The sequence below is a fragment of the Mus pahari genome, chromosome 2, assembly GCF_900095145.1.
Source record: "Mus pahari chromosome 2, PAHARI_EIJ_v1.1, whole genome shotgun sequence".
NCBI classification, from domain to species: Eukaryota; Metazoa; Chordata; class Mammalia; order Rodentia; family Muridae; genus Mus; species Mus pahari.
The window spans coordinates 141,093,433-141,115,568 of NC_034591.1; the positions used below are offsets into that span (position 1 = coordinate 141,093,433).

Consider the following 22,136-nt stretch of genomic DNA (forward strand, 5'->3'; position numbering starts at 1 on the left):
CTTCCCTTCCTTCCTTCCTTCCTTCCTTCCTTCCTTCCTTCCTTCCTTCCCTCCTTTCTTCCCTCCCTCCCTCCTTCCCTTCCTTCCTTCCTTCCCTTCCTCCCTTCCTTCCTCCCTCCCTCCCTCCTTCCCTCACTCCCTCCTTCCCTCCTTCCTTCATTCCTCCCTTCCTCCCTTCCCTCCCTTCCTTCCCTCCCTCCCCTTCCTTCCCTCTTCCCTTCCTTTCTTCCCTCCCTCCCTCCTTCCCTTCCTTCCTTCCTTCCCTTCCTCCCTTCCTTCCTCCCTCCCTCCCTCCTTCCCTCACTCCCTCCTTCCCTCCTTCCTTCCCTCCCTCCCTCCCTCCCTCGTCCTTCCCTTCATTCCTCCCTTCCTCCCTTCCCTCCCTTCCTTCCCTCCCTCCTCTGTCCTTCCTCCTTTCTTTCCTTTCTTGGACACAGAGTCTCACTGTACAACCCAGGTTAACCTGAACTTTTCACATTCTTGCCTCTGTCTCCAAGTGTTGGAGTCATAGGTATGTCCCTACAAAGTGCCAGTGCTTCCACATGTTAGAGCCTCCCCTGGACATAGCTGGGGATGGAAAGAATAGAGAATGAGTGCTTTCACAGCAAATTTTCTCTCAATGTTATTCTTGCTAAAGTGCCAGGTCATATTCCCAAGTAACTGTCATACATAAGCATAATAGAATTTATAAACTCTCCACTTTTCTGTATAGATTATAAATATAGCCTGACACCCTTTCCCTTTGGAGACATCCCAGGGGGGCTTCTTCCTCAGATACAGTGAAGCCCTACTGGGAACCTAAGGCTGGGGAACAAACTCGAACTTCATCAGGAATCAGGACATGGCCAATGTGTGTCTGTAACTGTGTCATCATCATCTTTGGCCCATGTAGGGCTAGGCTCTGCCTGTTTCCTCAGTGAGGCCAACACCCAACAGACATCTGTAGAACTGCTTGTGCCCAGGCCCCTAAGCAGGAGGCCTCACAGATCACATGATCTAAGTGCAAGTCCACAGAAACATGGAGCATGGCAATGGAAAAACTCAGAAACTTCCAGAGAGTTCCAGAGACTTGTCATTAAAAGAGGACATGAAAAAAAAAAAAAAATAGCAGATGCAAGGGATGGAGTGAGGGTGACATCAAAGGAATTGTTTTAATGAGCGAATACATCGTAAGGTCAGAGTCATAGTTTGATGTTTTCCAAAGCCCCATCTGTATGTTATACAATGTGCAGGATCCTTTCAAACCTTGGTCTGGAGAGACTTTCTTTATACATTTGGTTACTGGTTACTGATATCCAGAGGAAACTTCTGGGACTGACCAGCTCTTGAGAGCCATGTGCAAACTTATTCAGCACCCCATCCTCACTCTTTTCTGAACCAATCCACACTTATAAGACCATTGAAGCCCCTCCCTCATCTGGCTTTTTCTCTCTGCTGCACAATCTCACAGTTGACCTTTCTGCTCCCATGTCTGAGCTTTGAAGGTCTCTGTCCCCTCTGCCTCCCCAGCCTTTCAGCTCCCAGGCCTGTTTGCTAACCTTATGCCTGCCCACAGTCACAGCCACAGCCAGGCCATCTGTGGCTCTTTCCATGACATCCTTGGGTCTCTCTCTCTGCCTAGGGCACAGACCAACCAGATTGTGAGTCCATGTACAATACAGCTGTCTGCATGATGGGCTCACAAGACCCTGCACCCAACTGTACTGGAGACCTTTTATATGGAAAGTCTCTCCAGAAGTCATCCTTGTGCTGGTGCTGGTATTAGGAGGTGATCAATGAACAACCTGGGCTCCTGGGTGGAGTCATTAGAGGATCACTGTTCCTTAAACACATGTGTGACCCACCAGGCCCCAAGACTATGGAACCCCTAATCCTGCTAACACCCAAGATTGTGACTTCAAGGTATGACATAGCTGCTGCACTCCTGAGCTCAGAGCAGCTTGATTACCTGTACAGGATGCTGGGGTTGGTTTGGTACTGTGTATACAATGCTAAATTCTGTATCCCGAGATCTGGTTGCCCCCAGATAAGAGAATTCTCTTTATTGTGTGTACCTCCTTCACCAATTTAAAGTCAATTGGTTAATAGAAGGCTAGAGCCTGTAATTGGGCAGGAGAGAGAGAAAGGCAGGACTTGAGGATCCAATGAGAGGTCATTGAAAGGGGAAAAGGAGGAAAAAGAGAAAGAAGAGAGAAGAGGCCACCACGAGAGGAGATGGACCACGGGCACGTGGCCAGGAAAAATGGACCCTGAGGACAGGCTGATAGAGTGGAAATAGCTTGGGAGAGACTCAAACAGCAAGTAGCAAGGGACATATGGGAGGAATGTAAGCTAGAATAGCTCACAACCTGCCCAATCTAGTCTTACAGCTTATAAATAAAATACCAGGATTTTGTTTCTTTTATACAAGCTAGCTAGAATAAATAATTCATTTACAAAAAGATCTGCAGTGCCCACTGTTGCACCTGTATGTCTTACAAGAGGTAGCTGTCGTAGGCTACAGGGATTTGTAACTGGGTGGTTTTGATGACAACATCTCCCCCCTCCCCCCATCATGCTGAAGGTGGCTCCTTTATTATCCTAATAAAAGACCTTCTTGCTTGGTTCAGGAATTACTTTAGTGCCTGTACTTAGTCTCTTCCTTCCTTCCTTCCTTCCTTCCTTCCTTCCTTCCTTCCTTCCTTCCTTCCTTCCTTCCTTCCTTCTTCCCCCTCCCTCCCTCTTCCTTCCTCCCTTCCTTTTCTTTCTTTCCTTCTTTCTTTTTCATTAATTCATTTATTTATTTTACATTTTGATCACAGCCCCTCCCTCCCCTTCTCTCCTCCCTTCTACTCTCCCCTCCCCTCTCCTTCCCTCTCCTTCTCTCCCCTCCCCTCCCCTCACCCCTCCCCTCCCCTCAAAAACTCCTCCACAGCTACCCCCCCACCCCCATGGGTATCAACCTGGCCTGGCACATCAGGTCACAGCAGGACTAAGCACATCCTCTCCCACTGGGTGTCTGTACTTAGTCTCTTCCTCCATTTCTTCTGCTGATATGACTCTGCTCCCCAGGGTTTATGTTTAGTGGCTACTCCATTTGTTTTGTAGGAAGCTAAAGAAACTCTTTCGGAAGCTGAAAGATGAGACAGAGCCTGGAGAAAGTGACCCTGACCACTCAAAACGTCCAGAGCAGTGGGACCTGGACCACAGCCTAGAGCCTTACACTGGGCTGACTCCTGAGTACATGGAAATGAGTAAGAACCCATCTTCCTTCCTTTGCTGGCAGGTTCCATGGGTATGTGTGTGTGTGTGTGTGTGTGTGTGTGTGTGTGTGTGTGTGTGTGTGTAGCCAGGGAAGGACTAGGTGGCCTCAGATACTCTCTGCCCCATCTCTCCCAACCCCAGGATGTGATCTGGTCTCCCCTGCTCTTCTGTTAAGAAAATGCTTGTTCTCCTGAGCTCTTTCCTGTGGTTTCTACCACACCAAAAGGGAAACAGTGAAATCTGTGATTTAAGAATGCAGTTTCCATGCAGGGAGATTAAAGTAGTCCTGTGACACTTGAGCTGGGGATCTATATACTCTCAAAAGGAGAACACAGGGAAAGCCCACGGTGCTGAGGAGGGGGCTGGGTATAACAGCCCCTTCTTTTACGAAGGTTGATGGTGTTTAATGGGGGGAGAGGACAATCCTAGCAGTAAAGCATGTGGTTCTTTTCCTTAATTGAGGAGGGCAGAAGTGTGGGTCAGGGCAGGCTGCAAAAGCCTCATTGGTTCACACATGGCTTAGAAGCCAGGAGTTTCCTGTCGTGTGTTTTCTAGCTTAGATCAGCTACCTTCAATTTTTGGTCGGGGCAGAATAACCCCCGTTTTATTTTGGCATGGATATTCGGTAGTCTCTATCACTTTGAACTAACAAATTAATAGCACAGGAATCCGCAGACCAAGAGCTTCAGGTCACAGAGGCTTGTCGTCCAGTCTGGCTCCTATTGGGATGCTCTAACACAGCACACACTTTCAGGAAGTATTGTTTCATCAAGATACACTTGCTCAAGTATTAATGGTTGTTAGAAAGTATGCTTATCATCAAATTATTGGTTCATTTTGACACATCACTTTCTCAAAGGAGTAGACCAATCTACCAAGCTGCAGGAGGTTCGGGGAAATGCTCTTTCACTGAGTACAAAGCCCTCAGTACCCTGGAATCATGTGATATATGACAATAATCAATGCACAGTAAGCCCAGCCATCTTGTGCCCTTTCCACTCCAACCGCCTGAGCCAGATATTGGTACCTAGCTTTACTTGATGTAATGCTCCTTCAGTGAAGTTTTCCAGGCCAATCCCACTTTCTCTTGGGTGGCATCCTTACCTGTGTGCGTCTCTGCTTTGGCATTATGTGAGGTACCCACACTAATGGCATCTCAATGAGTTATTGCTCCCCAATCTGCTCTACGGCAGACTCAGCCTCTCAGGTTCTAAAGAGTAGTGGGGGGGGGTGTTGGGGGGGTGTTAAGGCTCTTCATCTTCAGATTCCCCCAGAGCCCAGCGTATTTCCTGGCATAACAGGCACTCAATGTATATAATAAAAAGATTAGTGCCTGGCTGAATGACTTAATGAGCATATTTGCTCATTGCTGGGGGATTTTTCTTAACATAAAGAAGTTTGTTGTACTGACTTGAAGAGGCAAATGAAAGTTCATTTTTAAATGTGGGCTTGGAGGGAGGTGGGGGGGATTCTTTGCGACAGTTCCCTTTTCTGCATGTAAGGGTGGGTTATAGATGGGTTTCCTATGGCTTTATCAGCAATAAGGGCAAAGAGCACAGTCTGAGGAAGAATACTGCCATGCACCAACAGCCTCATGAGGCCATGAACAACTGTTGTTGACAAGGGAAAGCAATTTATATTAAGAGTTTGGGGATGGGGAGAATTCTGTTAACAGACCTGCGATTAGTGGAGAAGCCTGAAGAATGACCAGTTCCCACCTCTCATGAGGATGGGGAGGAAAAATAATTATAAAATCTTGGCCATTACCAGGACAATCGCCAGTTCAGAATGGAATTGATATTGATGTTATTAGCAACTCTATTGATACTAAAATAATCTTGCTTGGAAGAGTATGTAAAGCTTATTTCTGCTATTTCGCTAAGCTTGTCTATCATTTCAGAGGCATTATAGTATATAAATATTTTATATCATATATAATAATATATACTATATAGTATATAGTATGTAATATATATTATATATTATATATTTATTATATATAAATTTGTCTGGGTTGTATCCAGACCTATTCTGGCCTATCTTCTTTGCCCTTAAGAGAAAGGTTATTCTATACACAATCAAAATAAGGACTGCAGAATAAACTCCACCAAACCTTGTCAAGCAACATAGAGAATGTTCTAGAGTCAAGCTGTGGGGCTTCCAACTGTGCCACCTGGTAGCTACATACATGACTCTGGGCATAATGCAGACCTAACTTTTCCATCTGAAGTGGGGTTTGGTGACATCACCTACCTCCTGGTGATGTGGAGGGACTCAGAGATCTCGTGCCCTGAAACAAAGAAACAAGAACAGAGCAGAAACAGACATAATTTATTTTTAAAAGATACACTTCCAAGGGAGGCAGGAGGCCAGAGCAGAGGAAAGGTTTAGTTAATGATTCAATGGAGCTGGGCATGGTGGCGCACGCCTTTAATCCCAGCACTTGGGAGGCAGAGGCAGGCGGATTTCTGAGTTCGAGGCCAGTCTGGTCTACAAAGTGAGTTCCAGGACAGCCATGGCTACACAGAGAAACCCTGTCTCGAAAAACAAAAAACAAAAAACAAACAAACAAACAAACAAAAAATTCAATGGAATTTAGTAACCCAACAGATACCAGCAGCAGAGAGTGGGGTGAGTCATTTGCATAGTAAAAGCTCTGGGGCTCATTTGCATAACATCGGCTTTTCCAAAGGCACTGGGTTCCTTTACAGGTACTTCTACATGATGCAACTTCATGCATGACATGTCTCATTAGCGTCTTAAACCTTCTCCCGGGCTGTATTTATTTTAGTGTTAAAAGATCTCCAGTGACTTTGGAGCTCCTCTGCCTCTGAGACACTGGCTAGGGCTTCCCCCCTTTGCCAACAAGGGGTCTTGTATGCTAATTTTGCAGCCTGTGTTTGCAGCCCCCACTTTCACACTTACTTTCCTGCCTCACTGGGATCACGCTGAGAAGTAGGTGAGGAATGCAGAGCAGTTATACAGTGATGCTTGTTGACAGAGCCCCTCAACAAAACTTCCCTTGATTGTTCTGCCAAGAGTCCAATTTCTCTCCAATGGTGTTTTTCAGCCTAAAATTACAGGGAGCTGTAGATTGGGGCAGGAAAGGCTTAAAAAAAAAGGGTTATATTCAGAGTGTGAGGCAGATCTGAGGATTTCACTCAGAAGCCTGACTAAACACTCTAGATGCTGTTCTCTGGCCAGGCTCTCTGTGTGTCTGGAATCTCCTATGGCTCTCCTTGACTGACATGTTTCTTTAAATCCCACAGCTTCTGTTCCCCTAGTCATCAAAGACAGGATTACTCCTCTTTCTCAATTTCTCCTGTCTTCTCCAACTGCAACCCAAATGGTGAAGTCCCGAGGCCATTACTGTGGAACTGAAATGAATTTCTGTAGCATTTACAAGATCATTAGAGGAAATCTCAGTATTCCTAGTCCCAAGCTTAAATCCTGTTAAACTCTAAAAAGGCAGTGGGGGATGTGGGATGTGTTGAGAGTTATAAGATTTTTTTTTAACTTGAAAGGAAATTCAGATGGTATTTTAAAGGCAGGCACTATTACGAGGTGTGGTCCTGTTTGATTAAGTGTGGCCTTGTTGGAGTAGGTGTGTCACTGTGGGTGTGGGCTTTAACACCCTCAACCTTGCTGTCTGGAAGTCAATATTCTGCTAGCAGCAGTCAGACAAAGATGTAGAACTCTTTTTGATGTAGAGCTCAGCCTGCACCATGCCTGCCTGGGCTCCCACCTTGATGATGATGGACTGATCCTCTGATCCTGTAAGCCAATCCCAATTAAATGCTGTCCTTATAAGAGATGCCTTGGTCATGATGTCTGTCACAGCAGTAAAACCCTAACTGAGATAGAGCCTTACTCAGTGTGGCCACCCTGAGAAGAGAAACAGATAAAAGGTCCAGTTAGCAGAGATAGGGTCAGGGCCTAGACTTTGGCATCCCTGTTGTGAGTATACCATGACAGAAACATAGACAAAACAAACATGTTTATGTCTTTTATCATGTCAGATTTGGTTTAACTGAATAATAATACATTCAAAAAGTATAATGGTTTCCATAGCAGCAGCCTACAGAATGCCCCCCCCCTTTTTGGTAATCCTAGCCAGGGAAAACACTGGTTCTTTTATTATAATACTTTTAAAAAGTGTTAATTTTAGTATATGTATGTTTATGTGCCTGAGTGTGTGGCTGTGCCTTTGCCATGACATGTATGTGAAGTCAAAGGGCATGCTCGGTTCCGGTCCATGTCTTCCTCCATGCTTTTTAGGCAGGGTCTCTCTTGTTCTCGGCTGCAATGCTGAATATTCCAGGTTGACTTGGCCATGAGCTTTAGGGGACTGTCCTGTCTCCCCTCTCCTCTCACTTTCCTAAGAGTGCGTAGACTTCAGGCATGCACCACCAACAGTGGCTTTTAAGTGGGCTCTGAGGATCTAAAGTCAGACAGACCAACAAACTTGCTCAGCAATCATTCTTACCAACTGAGTCATCTGCCCATTCCTTAATGTAATCTTAATTGCTAATATTAGCACTCAGATCACAGATCACACCAGTACAGTTAAAACTATGGACATGTATACATATTGTGTGGTTGTGTGTGTATGTGTGTGTGTAGGTTACAGAATGGCTGTAAAAGGCTAAGAGGCCACAGCAGGGTTCAGAAAGTTTCAGAAGCCCCAAGAGGTAGGGGAGTTGGCAGAAATATAAGTCACGGCTGTATTTATAAGGTTATAAACCAAACCAGGCTGAAGGGAAGAAGCTGCAGAAATGTCAGTAGCTGTGTCAGGCAATTATCTGGTCGAGGAGTTGAGATCTAAGCTATGAAACAGGATACAGTTGCAGAGGGGCAAAGGTGGAGCCAGGCTAAGAAGGAGGAACAGGATAATGGGCAGATGGCAGTTAAGTGGGCCACATTAATATCAGGGACCTAGCGCAGCTAAGGCTTCTGGGAAAGTTCTCTGCATACACATACTGGTGATTGGGTGATAGACCAGTGGAGGCGGCTCACTTCACAATATGAGGTGTGTCCACCTTTTCTGGGGTCCAGTTAAGAGAATTAAAGACCTTTCCTTGGCTTGTTGTATCTAAGTCTTCCCAGGTATGGCTTTAAAATACCCATGCTCTCTTACAGTCTCAACACATGCTGATACATGTATCGTGTATTGCTGTTCCTGCTCCCAGGTGTAAGTTCTCATCAGTCTGTAGTTCAGGATGGTGCTGCATAGATGGTACAATCCACGCGTTCACCTGAGTGCCGCAGCATCCTCAATCCTCAAATTGGAGTCAACAGATGGCTGTAAAAATGGAGTCTCTCCACGTAGGGCACAGTTTGGAAAACCACTGTCTTACACAATATGGAGTGACTGTGAGCAGGGGACAGTCTTCCCTCATCATGTAAACAGTAGGCTTAACTGCTTATCTGGCTAAATGCACAGCAACAGTGAGAAGCAGAAAAAACAAAGATGTATTCAAAGTGACCATACTGAGAAAAAGAAAAAAGAGACCCAATGACACATACCCATCCCTAGCCCATATCTGGGATACTAGAGCAAAGCTTAGTTTTCAGTAGAGAGCAAGAATGTCTAAGTAATGTCATGGTCAAGGTGTGGTCCCACATATCTTTCTTGTCTGGGCTTCAGTTTCTCTTATAAGGTGACCTGACAAGACATGCTCTCTGTCTGGTACCAGGCACCAACCCTTTTGCTTTTCCTAGCATGAGACTCAGGTAAATTAATTACATTCTTTACATTTGTGTGTTCTTTTCAGTTCTTGCTGAAGCCTTATCCTCCTCTCTTGCATTACTGCACACAGCCTGCCTGGGTCCTCTCTTGCATTACTGCACACACAGCCTCCCTTAATCCCTCCCCTCCTCTTGCATTAATGCACACACAGTCTGCCTTGTCTCCCCAGTTCCTTTCCCGCCCCCTTCTCATAGCTCCTTTTTCAGTGTTTAGAAGAGCTTTTCTCACATCCAAGCAATGCATCTTCTTAAGATCCTTCAGTGCTCCTGACTCCCCCTAGGGTAGTGTGCAAAGGTGTACCCGAGCTCACTCTCCCCTCTGGTTGTCCTTTCAGAAGGGCAGGCCTAAATGTTGGGGTCACTCACACCACATCTGCATCTGCTTATACTAGCCTAGCCCACCTGTCCACAGGCTCTCGCAGAGTTGTTTGGACTCAGATATGTTTGCTCTTGGACACATTTTCTGATTCTTCCTTTGGAAGACGTGATTACTTTGCGAGTAAGACCTGTGTCTTAGTCTTCTACACATCCCCCTCAGCTCAGGTCCTGGAAGGTTGACAGTAAAGCTCAGCAAAAGCTGTAATGAAGAGCTCTGCACCCCTCCTTCCTGCACGGGTGGAGAAGCAGAACCCTGTCCCTCTTTATCTCATGATACACAGGACTCTTTCTTTCCCATGGACACATTCAGATATTTATGTGTATCTTCAGCTCCTGAAATAATTGTAATCCATGTTTATTATCAGGGTTTCTCTCAAAGATGCCTCCAGTTCTAGTTTCCCCTCATCCTTTGGGGGAATGAGTTCTTTGAAGTGAACAGAGAAGAACGTGAGTCTGTCAAGGCTTTCACCACAGCCTCAAGCTTAAAGCTTTGCTTTGGACTTCAAGACTCAGCTTCCCAATGCTGGTACCTGCTGTTGGCCTCCAGCCAGCCTGAGGGCAGTGCTGTGATGTTAAGCCACAGTGACAACAGATGTGGCTTAGGTACCCTGGAGCTTCAGAAGGTTGACACAGAGAGACCATCAAGCAGACACTGACCAGGAAACCCTCTCTACCACAGGAGAAAACTTCAGTCTCAGGTCCTTCAGAGAGACCAGGGCTTTCAATCACTCAGAAATGTGTAATAGAAAAATGTCTTTTGTTATAGGGTTTATAGGGTTAAACCCCGGCTCTGGGCTCTGACAGTCCCAACCAGCTTGGCCACCAGTTCCCCATATACCCATCACAGAGACAAATAAAAGCGAAGAGCAGAGAAGGGGGACTCACGTCATATGGCCACTCTAGGAATTGAAATGAGTAAAGGAGTCTGGTGACCCTGAACCTCCACCCAATCAGTCTTTAGGGTGCTGACATGAGGTTTAGGCTTAAATGGAGGATGAGATGTATACACAGTTAGTTAGACCTGATCAAAGCACGGTCCCATCTATCCTTGGTCAGCCCATCATTATGGTTGTTCAAGTGTGTGTTGTTAGGTGGTGAATGGGTTGTCAGAGCTGCATGAACTCCCTCGCTGGGAGGTCAGTTCTTTTTCTGGCTGGCACCAGGGCTTCAACTTTTGTCTTCTCACTAGAATGTGATGCCTTGGGAAAGTTTTACTGCTTTGGGGTCTGTCATCTCAACAGTCTGATAGCCATAGGGGAGGACCCAAGTGCCTCTCTTAGAACATGTCCTCTCTTGCCAGGGTGGCTATTCACTCCTCTCTCGTTTTTCCTCTTATATTTATTTATTGTTTTTGGTTTTTCGAGACAGGGTTTCTCTGTGTAGCCCTGGCTGTCCTGGAACTCACTCTGTAGACCAGGCTGGCCTCGAACTCAGAAATCCGCCTGCCTCTGCCTCCCGAGTGCTGGGATTAAAGGCGTGTGCCACCACTCCTGGCGTTTTTCCTCTTATAATTAATTGGCTAGTCATCAAACATCCTTGGGTTATAGGAACTACCTATGTGACCTAACCCGGGTGGATTATCTTCTGGTTACCTACATGTGTGTTTTGAGGCAGGGAAGAGCCCCAAAGCAGTGCCAGAGGGAGTTTCTAAGCTGGTCTTCAGGCTTAGTTTTCTTGAGATCTTGAGTCCTCTGTCTCACTGTCCTGTAGTGCCCATGTCTGTGACTTCCAGGTCCTTAGTCCTTGTTCACACTTGTTCTGTCCAAACCCACACCTGGTATGCCTATCGTGTCTACACTATTCTTCCCCATGGAGTGCCTTGGAAGCCACTTCCACTGTCTTTTTGGCCTCCTGAAGCTTTTTATCCTACAGCCTCAACACACCTCCTTGGATAGGCTCACCACCACTGCTTGTCTTTATGTTCTTGGATCCTGTTGCTCTTGCTCAAGAGCACACCTAGCTTCCCACTCTTTCTCTGGCCAACGTTGCACTGTCCTTTGCTCTTTTCAGTCATGCATGTAAAGCCAGGTCTATATTTCTGGCTCCTTGAAGTGCCTTTTTCCTTCCTCTTTTGGGCCCTTACCCTGCAGGATTTCTGAGACCCTCCTTCCTAAACTCTAGGTTCCCAAGGGTAAGAAAGTCACGAGGCTTTATTAGAACAAGACTTCCTTGATTTACAGAGTGTTGCCTGGAGCCTCTCACAGAGTGAGTACTGAGAACATTCTAGACAACCCTGTAAGGGAGTCTCTGTGTACGTGAGGGTATCCATTTATGTCCTTGTCTCCTCTATGCTGCAGGCACCTAATGTGGCAGGAACATTGCTTGCTGGTCAGCCCTCAAGTATTTATGGGCTGATAATCCAGTGGGTGGATTATCAAGAATGTATTATTCTTGTTTCTCCCTTTCTGCCTCCTCCTCCTCCTCCTCCTTCTTTCATGTTCCCCATCCTCTGCTTCGCTTCTGCCTGCTCCCCTCCCCCACCTTAGGCTATTATTCCTTCCTTCCCAGAGTCAGGCAGGGAAATAAGAGAAGGTGTAACATGAGCCCATCCATGCGCTCCTACATGCAGCCCTGGGAAACAACCAGAAGACCAAAGAGAGCAGGCATCTCAACCCCCTAGGAAGTAACAGTGTCTGCCATTCCTCTGGATAGCTAATAAACCCGGTGACAGTCACCAGTCTTTTACCTCTGATTCCTCCTCACCCTTGTCCTCAAAGCAAAGTCTGTCACCTCTCTGATCACTATAAGACCCAGAGTAAGCCCCCGCCTTTGTGCATCCCCAGACTGACTGCTTTGTGTGTCTGGGGTGAAGCTTTAGCTCTGCCTCTAGCTATATAGCCTCGGGCTTGCCATCTCTCTGGGCCTTTCTTCCCCCATCATACAGGGAGCTAAACCAGAGGATGCACTTTCAGGGATGTGATACAACCCATCTGTCATCTGTGGTCCAACCCGATGGTGTCAGAAGTGTTTTGTAACTCACACTTCGGGGATAGGATACACGGAGTGGCTGTGCTCTTCTTTGATGAGATTGTAGTGTGGTGTCCAGTGACAGCGAGAGAAGTTTCCGAATTCACCTGTGAAGTGAGTGAGGCTTCCATGCTTCATGTGAGGGAGTGTCCTAAGTACCATGAAGAGTTTCAAACATCTGAGCTGTGATCCCAGGTTCCTTTCTGATTCTGTTATTTCCCTTTATATATAACTGCTGAACTGTGCACCTCAATCCCAAGATGCCAATGGCTATGTGAGCTGCTTAAAGTCACCCCAGTGGCTCACTGGAGGAACTGAGCCTAGAACCCTCTGTCATGACCATTCTAAGAGGTTTTGATAAGACCTGGTAAGGAAGTTTAACTCTGGGAAGGACAGAGGGGAGTGAACTTTCTTTTCTTCCTTCTTTCTCAACTGGCCACTTGTCTTGGACTTTGAACAAAAATGAGCAATGAAATGGAAGCTGCCCACTCCCACTGGTGTGCCTGACACGGTGATCCTGGGCCTTGCTCTCAGCTGTCAGTTTCCTTCCCAAGATCCCCAGGACCACCCATGCAGACAGGAAGTGTGCTGAGCCCACTGCAGCCTGTCTGTTGTAATGGCAGGGCAGGTCATCAGTGGGGGGCGGCAGCAGGGAGAGATGTATTATATTTACATTTTTCTAAATTGAGCTGGAAGCCTGGGGCCTGGGCCCAGCAGCTCGGGGGAGGGGGGGGAGGGGCCTGAGGTGAAGGGGAAGCTGGAGTGGAGGCTGGAAGTCCTTCTGAGGAGGAGGGAGCTTCCTTTGGGTAGTGGTGGGTGTGGGGATGGGCTGGCTCCAGACAAAGGGAAACCTGAGAGTGAGGGATTACTGGGAAACCTGTGAGGGGAGCAGCCACGCTTTCAAGGGAATCTCCGATATCAAACCCTCTTCCTGAAGAGCTTACTAAGAAAGACTTCAAGGGTAGCGTCCCCTCCCCCATCTCTGAGGGGAGAAAGAAAGCTGGCCCAGGAGCAGGTCTAAGCATTAATCATCACTGTCCCCAACCCCAAAAGGAGGCTTCAAAGCTCTTTTACCGCAGGCCTCTCAGAGCCCAGTTATGGACTCCCCCTAAGGGCCCTATGAGGAGAAATTCTTCCTCTGCTGTAAGAGCTGCAAGCTAAGGTCTCCAAACATTCGTAGCCAATAGACTTTCTTTTCCAGAGCAATACATGGCAGGAAAAAAAAGTACCTCCAAATTTAATCCTGTAAACGACAGAACAAGGTCCAGATGAAATTCTTGATAAAACTGATAAAATTGTTATTTTATCCTGATAAATAAGGAATAGCACTGTGAGGTTTTCCCACCAGAATACTAGGCCTGTAGACACAGTAGAGTGTTTGCTGGGGAAGGAAAAAGATAATGAGTGAAAGCCAAATGGTTCTCACACCTCACAGACATCACCTTTGGCCAAGGATCTCAGGCCCCTCGACTCTCCAGACTCAGCTGGGATGACCTGTCCCCACCCAGAGGTGCAGAATCTCCTTATCCAGGATGCACAGGCACCAGGGGTGCTCTCATCCTGAGAGTAAATGGCCTACCACAGTTGTGGTTTGAATTTGGAATGTACCCCACAGGCTCATGTTTTGAATGGTGGTCATCATCTTGTGCTTCTATCTGTGTGTGTGTGTGTGTGTGTGGGTGCTCCCTTTCGAAGCAAGGGCTTAGCCCTTAGAAGGAAAGTGCCAGGGGTGTTGCTGAAGGTTACAACCTGGCCTCTGGTCCCAACCTCACACTCTGCTTCTGGGTTACTTGTGATGTGAATAGCCTTTGCCACATACCTGACACCATGAGAGACACAGTTGCAACAACTGCATAAATTTGGTGCTAGAAGTGGGGACCCAGCCACACAGATGTGCATCTGTTGCAGGGTGTAACACGCATTCAGGGTGGGTCTCAGATTCTGTCTCCAAACAAAATACAATGCTAGTGAACTAAAACTCTTGAGTGTGTGTGCTCCAAGGCAGTGCCTCAAAGCACTGGGAAATTCCTCTCCCTGAGCCATCCTGTTTATAGAACTGCGTCAGCCCACTGGATAATTGGGTACCTGCCCTCTCGCTAAATGGCACTTAACCACAGTTCTCCCACCACAGACGGCCCTGCTCCAGGGTTTCTGGGAAACAGGGTGAGTCCCAGGCCATTGTCTCTCTTACATCCGAGGCGGAAGCTGCTTGCTGCTGTCTAGACTGGGTATCTGTCCTCCTGTGCATCCTTAGAAACAGCAGCACCATGTCTGGATGCCACGTTATTCCATCATCTCAGCTACTGCCCCTGGCATGCCCAAGGTGCCTGGCCAGTGCCCGGACAAAGGATGGCTGGAGAAAACAGAGGAAGGGTGCTGAGGTTTCAGCAGGTGGAAGGGCCTCTTTTCCATTCCTCCGGGTACAGTCGGGGCACTCAGAGGGAAAGCTTGGCACTGTGTCAGAGCCACATTATAGGTCCCTGGAACGTGCATATTTGTTTTTTTCCCTGTTTTCTGACTTCTTTATTTCCTTTTCAATAAAGTTTCCATACATTTTTTTTTTTGTATTTTTCAAGTCCTAATTTTATTTTCATTTTGTTGACTTTTTCACAGCCTTCTGGAGAAAAAAGAATAAAATATGCAAGAGTCCCTGTAGCAATAACATCTCTTGGAAGTGTCTTTCTGGGTTCACCTGGCTTCCTGGCCTTTGTCTGTCAGTTGCTTTGCCATAATAATGTGATCTATATGGGTGATGGAAGGAAGCATGAGCTCATGGCTGCCCTCCACACTCCCTGCTTTTGTGTGTGTGTGTGTGTGTGTGTGGTAGGTGTGTGTGTGGTATGTGTATGTGTGTGGGTGGGTGTGGTATGTGTAAGTGTGTGGGTGGGTATGGTATGTGTAGTATGTGTGTGTGTGGTGTGGGTACGGGGGTGGCATGATGTGGTGTGGTGTGTGGTATATGTGTGATGTATGTGTGTGCGTGTGTGTGCGTGTGTGTGTGCATGGTATGTGTTTGTGTGTGGTGTGTGTGGTATATGTGTGGTGTGTGTGGATGGTATATGTGTTGTATGTATGTGTGTTGTATGATGTGGTGTGTGTGTGTGTGTCTGTGTCTGTGTCTGTGTGTGGTGTGTGCATGTGGAACGTAAACAAGAGCGAGCAGATCCCTCCGTGTATCCATGCATGTTTTCAGCAGAATCCTCTCCTTCGTGGTTGGTCCAGGTGGTGCTCAGGCATTTCATGCATCAAATTCTTTTTTTGTTGTTTGGTTTTTTGAGACAGGGTTTCTTGTGTAGGCCTAGCTCTCCTGGAACTCACTCTGTAGACCAGGCTGGCCTCAAACTCAGAAATCCTCCTGCCTCTGCCTCCCAAGTGCTGGGATTAAAGGCGTGTGCCACCACGCCCGGCATGCATCAAATTCTTAATGTTTAAATGGATGCTACCCGCTTGTCTCCTCCTGTCTCAGCTTCCTGAAGTTCCTGAGGGCCCACCCAGTCCATTGTGTAAGCTGCAGACACAATGGAATTGAGTTTTCCTTGCTGTGTTTATTTCCTAGGGAGCTTGTGAATGTCAGTCATCTGGGCAGGAAAGATCTTAACTTCCAGCATCGAGCAGGCCTTCTGCATTTCTTTTACGCGGTCTTTGAGGCAAACCCGTCAATGACTGACTGTGTGCTTTCCAGGGACCTACTGAGGGGAACAAGTTATTTCTGCCTGCTGCTCACTCCACAGCACACAGTGATTGCAGCCACTGTCAGACTCTGTGACACTGACTAGGGTGCTTATGTGCTCTTCCTCCTGAGTGCTTTCTTGAGCTCTTAAAAGGATAATAGCAAGCTGTTTATCTTAGTCAGGTTCCTGTTACTACAACAGAATGCCACAGGCTGGGCAACTTAAACACAATGCAAATGTATTTGGCTCATGGCTCTGGATTCTCAAAAGTTCAAGCAACTGATGAGACCCTTCTTGCTGTGTCATCCCACCGGGGAAGGCAGAAGGGCAACAGGGCACAAGAGAATATAGAGCAAGAGTTGACAAACTTGCGTTTAGAATGAATTCACTTTCCTGACAATTAACCTCGTCCTATAGTGACATTAACACGTCCATGAGGTCAGATCGCCTCTCAGAGATCCTATTCTGACACACGAATTCAGTGGGGAGTAGAGCACAGCCAAACACAAGCACAGATAGTCTCTGCTTTCTAGTGGTGAGTAGGAAGTCTATGGGTGGACTTCATTCAATAGATAAACGCTTGTTGAATGACTGGTAGATGAAGTGAGGGAGTGGGTAGTGAAGGGTGAAGATTGACAGGTCACGTGTCTGTCACATATGCTGCTGCTTTCCCCAGCGTCAGAGCCCTGGGCTGAGGACATGGCCTACACCCCACCCTTTCCATTGTTCTGTCTATTCTCAGCCACCAACACTCCCAAGTCCTTGTGTTTGTCACCAGACACTCTTAGGGGAAAAGGATGGTGGAGCATATCTTTAAAGTAAGGGCTTATGGAACAGACAGCACTGAATTAGCACCACGTGCTTTTCCAAGACCATTCAGCAGAACAAACGCACCACATACCCTCCCTTCCCTGCCTCGCTCACCACTGGTTCACAAAAAGGATGACCCTTAAGGACCGGGTTTCCTTCTCGTTTTTCTTAAGATAAAAATGTAGAGGAAGAAATCTAGCAGTAGAGATTAATGCAAAGACTGGTGAGACAAAGGTGGCAAGGAACAATGAAGTCAAAGTCTTCATGGCAATGCTTAAAATCGAGTTCTCCAGTTCTCCTGTGACACTTGAAAGCATGAGATGGAACACATACAATGTCCTGAGTTTATTATAGTCTACCTGAACCACTGCATTTCCGGTCAAGATACCTGGAAGAACATTCTGCACCTCAGTGAGACAATGGTAGCCCAGAGTCTCAAACACAACCACACCAGACAATGCAGTTCCCGGCTTCTTCTGTTGGTTCTGAAAATCTTTCCTTGGCCTCCCTAGTTCTCACCTACATCTTTCTCTCAGAGGATCTAATGTGTACCTTATCAGACATTTCTTGCAAACTTACCAGACCTGACAGGTCATTCGCCTGTTTTCTTTTATATCCTTGTTTTTACTACCAATGTTAATGGTTTTTTAATTATTTTTGTTAATTAAATTGGTTCATGGATAATTACAAGTATTTATATGATGCATTCTGATGTTGTCACTCCCATCTTCTTTCATTTCCCTCCCCTTTGCACACACATTTCCCCTCATGTGTGTCCTTCTGTCTTGTGACCCACTGAGTTTATTTAACCAGGGCTACCTGTGTGACCACAGACAGAGAACCATGCCGGGGTCTCGGCGGGTCCATAACTGAAGGCAATATTTCCCCTTTTCTCATAATCCATCAGCAACCAGTCATTCAGCAGTAAAGTCCCACAAAGCCCCTCTACATATATGACTGAGCCAGTTCTGTTCAGGCCCAGTGCCCATAGCTGCTATGACTTCATGATTTCAATGGCCATGACATGTGACACTGCATAGCCCTTCTCCCTATCTTCTGGCTCTTACCCTTTCTATCTTCTCTCCTGAAACATTCCCTGAACCACAAAAGCATGGTAGGAACATCTTGTCTAGTGCTGAAGCTCAACATATCACTTATTTTCAGCATCTCAGACAACCATGTGTCTCTGTATTGAGTGCTGTTCACTACAAAGGGAGGCTCCCCTGATTAGGGGATGGAGTAATATTTGTCTATGGGCCGAGCACAGATACTTAGAAGGCAATTTACCATCATTTAGCAAACCATCAGGAATAAGTTGTCTGCTGGGGCCTATGACTTCCCCATGGGCGTTTGGCTAGGTTTAAATACCAGGCACGGGTTCCCACTCGGGAAGCCAACCCAAAATCCATTCAGAGAGCAGCTGATCACCGTTGTTCAAGTGACAAGAGGGCAATGTAGATGCAGTAAGAATTCAAATATGGTCCCTGCTCCCTCTCAGGATTGCCCTCCCCCAGGGAGCAGGTCAAATAAATGTAAAGCAAGGCATTGTGGGAGGGCAGAGGAGAAGAGTGCTGCCCACTGCACTTCAGTCTAGATGGGGAAGTTGGGAAGTGGGGAAAGGGAGACTCATGGGATGGAGGTGAGCGGGGTGGGGTCAGAGTTGAGCCTGAACAATCAATAACAATCCACTTAGCAGACCTTAGAGAAACTTAGAGTAGTGGTGTACAGAGAGACTCCAAAATCACAGATGGTTTGAAATGGTCGGAAAGCATGAAGGGTTGACCTCAAGAATTCCTACTGAACACTAGCCCTAAGGACAAAATACTGGGCTAGACAGGCAGAAATGAGTAAGTCTGAGTCAGATCACAGTGGACTTTGAATGCCAAGTCAAGGGTCTGGACTTTGCTGTGTGTATACATAAAATGGAAGGGTATATTTTCCCTGATGACTTTTAAATAAAAAGACTGTTAGCTTTTCTACCTACCTTGGCAAGTGTGTTCTGTTTTCCCTGCTACACCATTTTTTTTTTCTCTAGATTGTCCCGGAATGTCCTTGCTGGCTGCTGTCTCTTTTAGCCTATTCCGCTCCTCCTTGTTATTTTAGCCCAAGCCCAGGTAATCACTCACAATGTTAATTGTCTCCAGCGTTAGACAGTGCAAGGCTGGCTGTTGGTTAGTTGAGGCTCTTGGCTGCTGAGCTTGAGCAGAGGAAACCCCTGGAGTCTGTGCCCAGACTTGGTTCCAGGCTCTGTGTGCTTCCCACCCACATTTCTGGAGCACTTTACTTTGTAAAGATTTAGTTGAAAATCAACTTATGGATTCTTCCTTAATTGGCTTGGCCAGGGTTAATCTGTCACTGGCCCAGCCAAGCTGGCTTCCATTATGCAGCCACACTGAGGATTTCCTGTGTTTCTCTTGTCCTAAGGGAGGCTGGCTGTTTTTAGAAACAAATGTTGGTGTTGGTGAAGGCCGGCATCCCTGTGTCCTCTGAAGTGAACCCAGCAGGGCTCCCATCTGACTCAGCCCTCCAGACTTTTCCTTGAAAAGAACAAATCTTGGATTTGGCATTTGCATGCTAGAGGTATATATATAGTATATTTCTCCCTTAGATTAATTCAAACCTTGCTGTTTATTTCTGGCTCTTCAGATTGCCTCTTGGAAATGCTCAAGGGTGTGCAGTCCATGCTGGAAACACCTGTACTATCAGGATGTGTGTAGAGAAGGGATTTCTGTGGTTCTCTATACCTCAGAGTACCTGCAGAGAAGGGGTAAGGGCATCCTGTGGCACTTCTTCTGAGGTTGTCCCATGCTGACCACACTGATTTACATGTAGCGGAGGGAAACTGAAACTTTTATTATGAGATTTGAGTCATGAGTGGGAACTACAGAGCACACCACACTGGCACTAGAAAACAGTGATGTTAAGGCAAGATTTTGTGTCTGGACAATCTGTGAAGGTGAGATCTGTCCCTCAAGGACAGCAGTTCACTAAAGAGATGTGTATAAGAGGAAAGTCCCACTTTCTCTGTGATACTGCAAGGATGCTGGATTTCCCAGGGCCATTGGCAGGTATGTGGTGAGGTCATGGTATATGTGATAGCAACCTGTCAAAAAGTAAACTGCCCCTTTCCACCCCACGGTGCCCTCTGAGGCTCTGAGGTGTTCACCCAGTCCTTCTGGAGGAAGTTCCTCATGATCACGTTTGTCTTGAGCTCACTAAACCAAGAGCACTACCTTCTAAAGAAAGGGTTTTGAAGCCAAAAGTATCCTGACCTATCAGGGGCCAAGGGATGCCACAAGATCACACCACGCAACAGACCTCATGCAAGAGATTTATTGGGGAAGGGGAGACCAAATGGTTGCCTCTGAGTGGGCGTGGAGACAGTGGTAGACCAGGCAATGATGGTTGGCTTTATGGGTGGAGGAGGTGTGTAGCATGTCTATAAGGGAAACCCAGCAATGGTGGTGATGGTAGAACTGTGTGAACTGTGTGGCATTGACCCTTAGTGATGGTGGGGCTGCTGTGCTGAGTGACTGAAGGTGGCATCTGGTGTAAGGGAGCTCTTGGTTCAGGGATGTGGGTGGTTCTCAGTTGACCAACAGCGTCCACGTTTGTAATCAAATGTAGACATGTATGTCACAGGTTTTAGAAACAGAGGCCAATCTCTACTTAGTGTCCCTTGGTCATTTCCACTCTCCTTGTACCTTCTGCCTTAGCCCCCTACCCCTGACCCTCAAATTAAATTTTCCAGAAATGCGTCATCTTTTAAAAGATATGCCAGGTGCTGGTGCTTTAAAACTTTTATTATTTCCTTTGTGTGTGTGTAGGGGCCATGTCCAAAACTGGATTTGGGAATCAGTTCTCTCACTCTGCCTTGTTTCTGAGACAGAGCCCATCTTGTTTCTGCACTGAGGTTTCAGACATTGTCTGTGTTCTCCAAACTACCTAGCCCATGAGCTTCTGCACAGTTCTTTTGTCTCAGTTTCCCAACTTGCTATTGCAACGCTGGGATTCTGGGGTGGATTCCTCTGCATCCACATTTTTATCTAGGTTCTGAAGGTTGAGCTTGAGACACTAGGCTTGAGTGGCAAAGGGCTTTGCCCTGCACAGCGTATTTGAAGCCCCAAGATGCTGCGTTTGTAATTGACTATCTGAGTGATGACTCGAACACTCTTCCCTACCGCTATTACCAAGAGTCCAACCTTGCAGCTCAGACATCTTGCCATTAATGGTACCTGCTGGTCTCCTAGAACTGTGCCTCAGTTACAGCAAGTGCAATTAAGCTTCATAAAATAATCCTCACCAGACTGGCATCTCGGACTGCACATGGAAGTGCTGAGAGCACATATAATGTCTGATACCTAATAACTGAGAATCTACTGGACATCAAGGACAAGGCAGAGGTCAGGGTTGTAGAAGCAAGAGCAGTGGCCACACCTGTAAGGTAAAAAGCCTGCCAAATCAGAAGCATTTTGGCTAGGAAAAGTTACATGTGCATTTTCTCCGGAAACTTTTAGTGAAGTTGGCTTATGCTCTTATGGACACACACATACTCCTGTGTTTGGGTCCTGTCTTCTCATTCTTTCTGTAACTACCCTGGGACCATGATGTGTGTCTAAGGGCACAAGAGTCTCAGCATCACAGCATCTCACCTTAGGCGATTTAAAGCAGTTCCTCTGAGCTGTCCACTTAAACAGAAGTGTAGAAAAGGACTGAGTCGGGTTAGGGACACATCTGAATGTGGGATCTGGGTTTTTTCAGAGTCACTGAGTCTCTAAACCTTAAGTTTGTGTCTGTTTAGCATGTAGCCATACAGTATACATTTTAATCATTTCTGTATGCTGATATGTCTTTCACTGAGAATAACAGTATATATAATACATAGCTAACTTATTACTTACATAAATAGCTTACTCTTTGGGCCTTGGCATATGCATAGATGTGTGTGCTGAAGCCAGAGGTTGACTTTATGAACCTGCCTCTACTGCTTTTCACCTTGGTGGGCTTTTTTGGATAGGATTTGTCCCTGAACCTGGAGCTTGACATTTAGGCTGGACTAGGCAGCCATCAGAGCCAGTTGTTTCCCTCAACTGGCACTGGGATTACAGATGTGTGTCCTACCATTCCTGACTTTTTATGTAGGTTCTGTGGAGAGGAACTGGGTTAGGGGGCACTTTACCCACGGAGCCCATTTCCCCAGCTCCCACATGTTCATGTTACATTTATTGAACAATTATTAGTATCAGACATTATATGTGCTCTCAGCACTTCCATGTGCAGTCCGAGATGCCAGTCTGGTGAGGATTATTTTATGAAGCT

General features: G+C 46.5%; 1 protein-coding gene across 6 annotated transcripts in view; it reads left to right on the plus strand.

Moving 5' to 3' along the window:
• The window catches only part of Ano2 (anoctamin 2), a 339,560-nt gene that overhangs the window by 295,938 nt on the left and 21,486 nt on the right, over window positions 1-22,136 (plus strand). For all 6 annotated transcript variants that reach the window (XM_021190379.1, XM_021190380.1, XM_021190381.1 and 3 more), the window contains one exon: window positions 3,088-3,233. In XM_021190379.1, coding sequence (XP_021046038.1) covers window positions 3,088-3,233 — 146 coding nt within the window. The remainder of the gene's footprint in view (window positions 1-3,087; window positions 3,234-22,136) is intronic.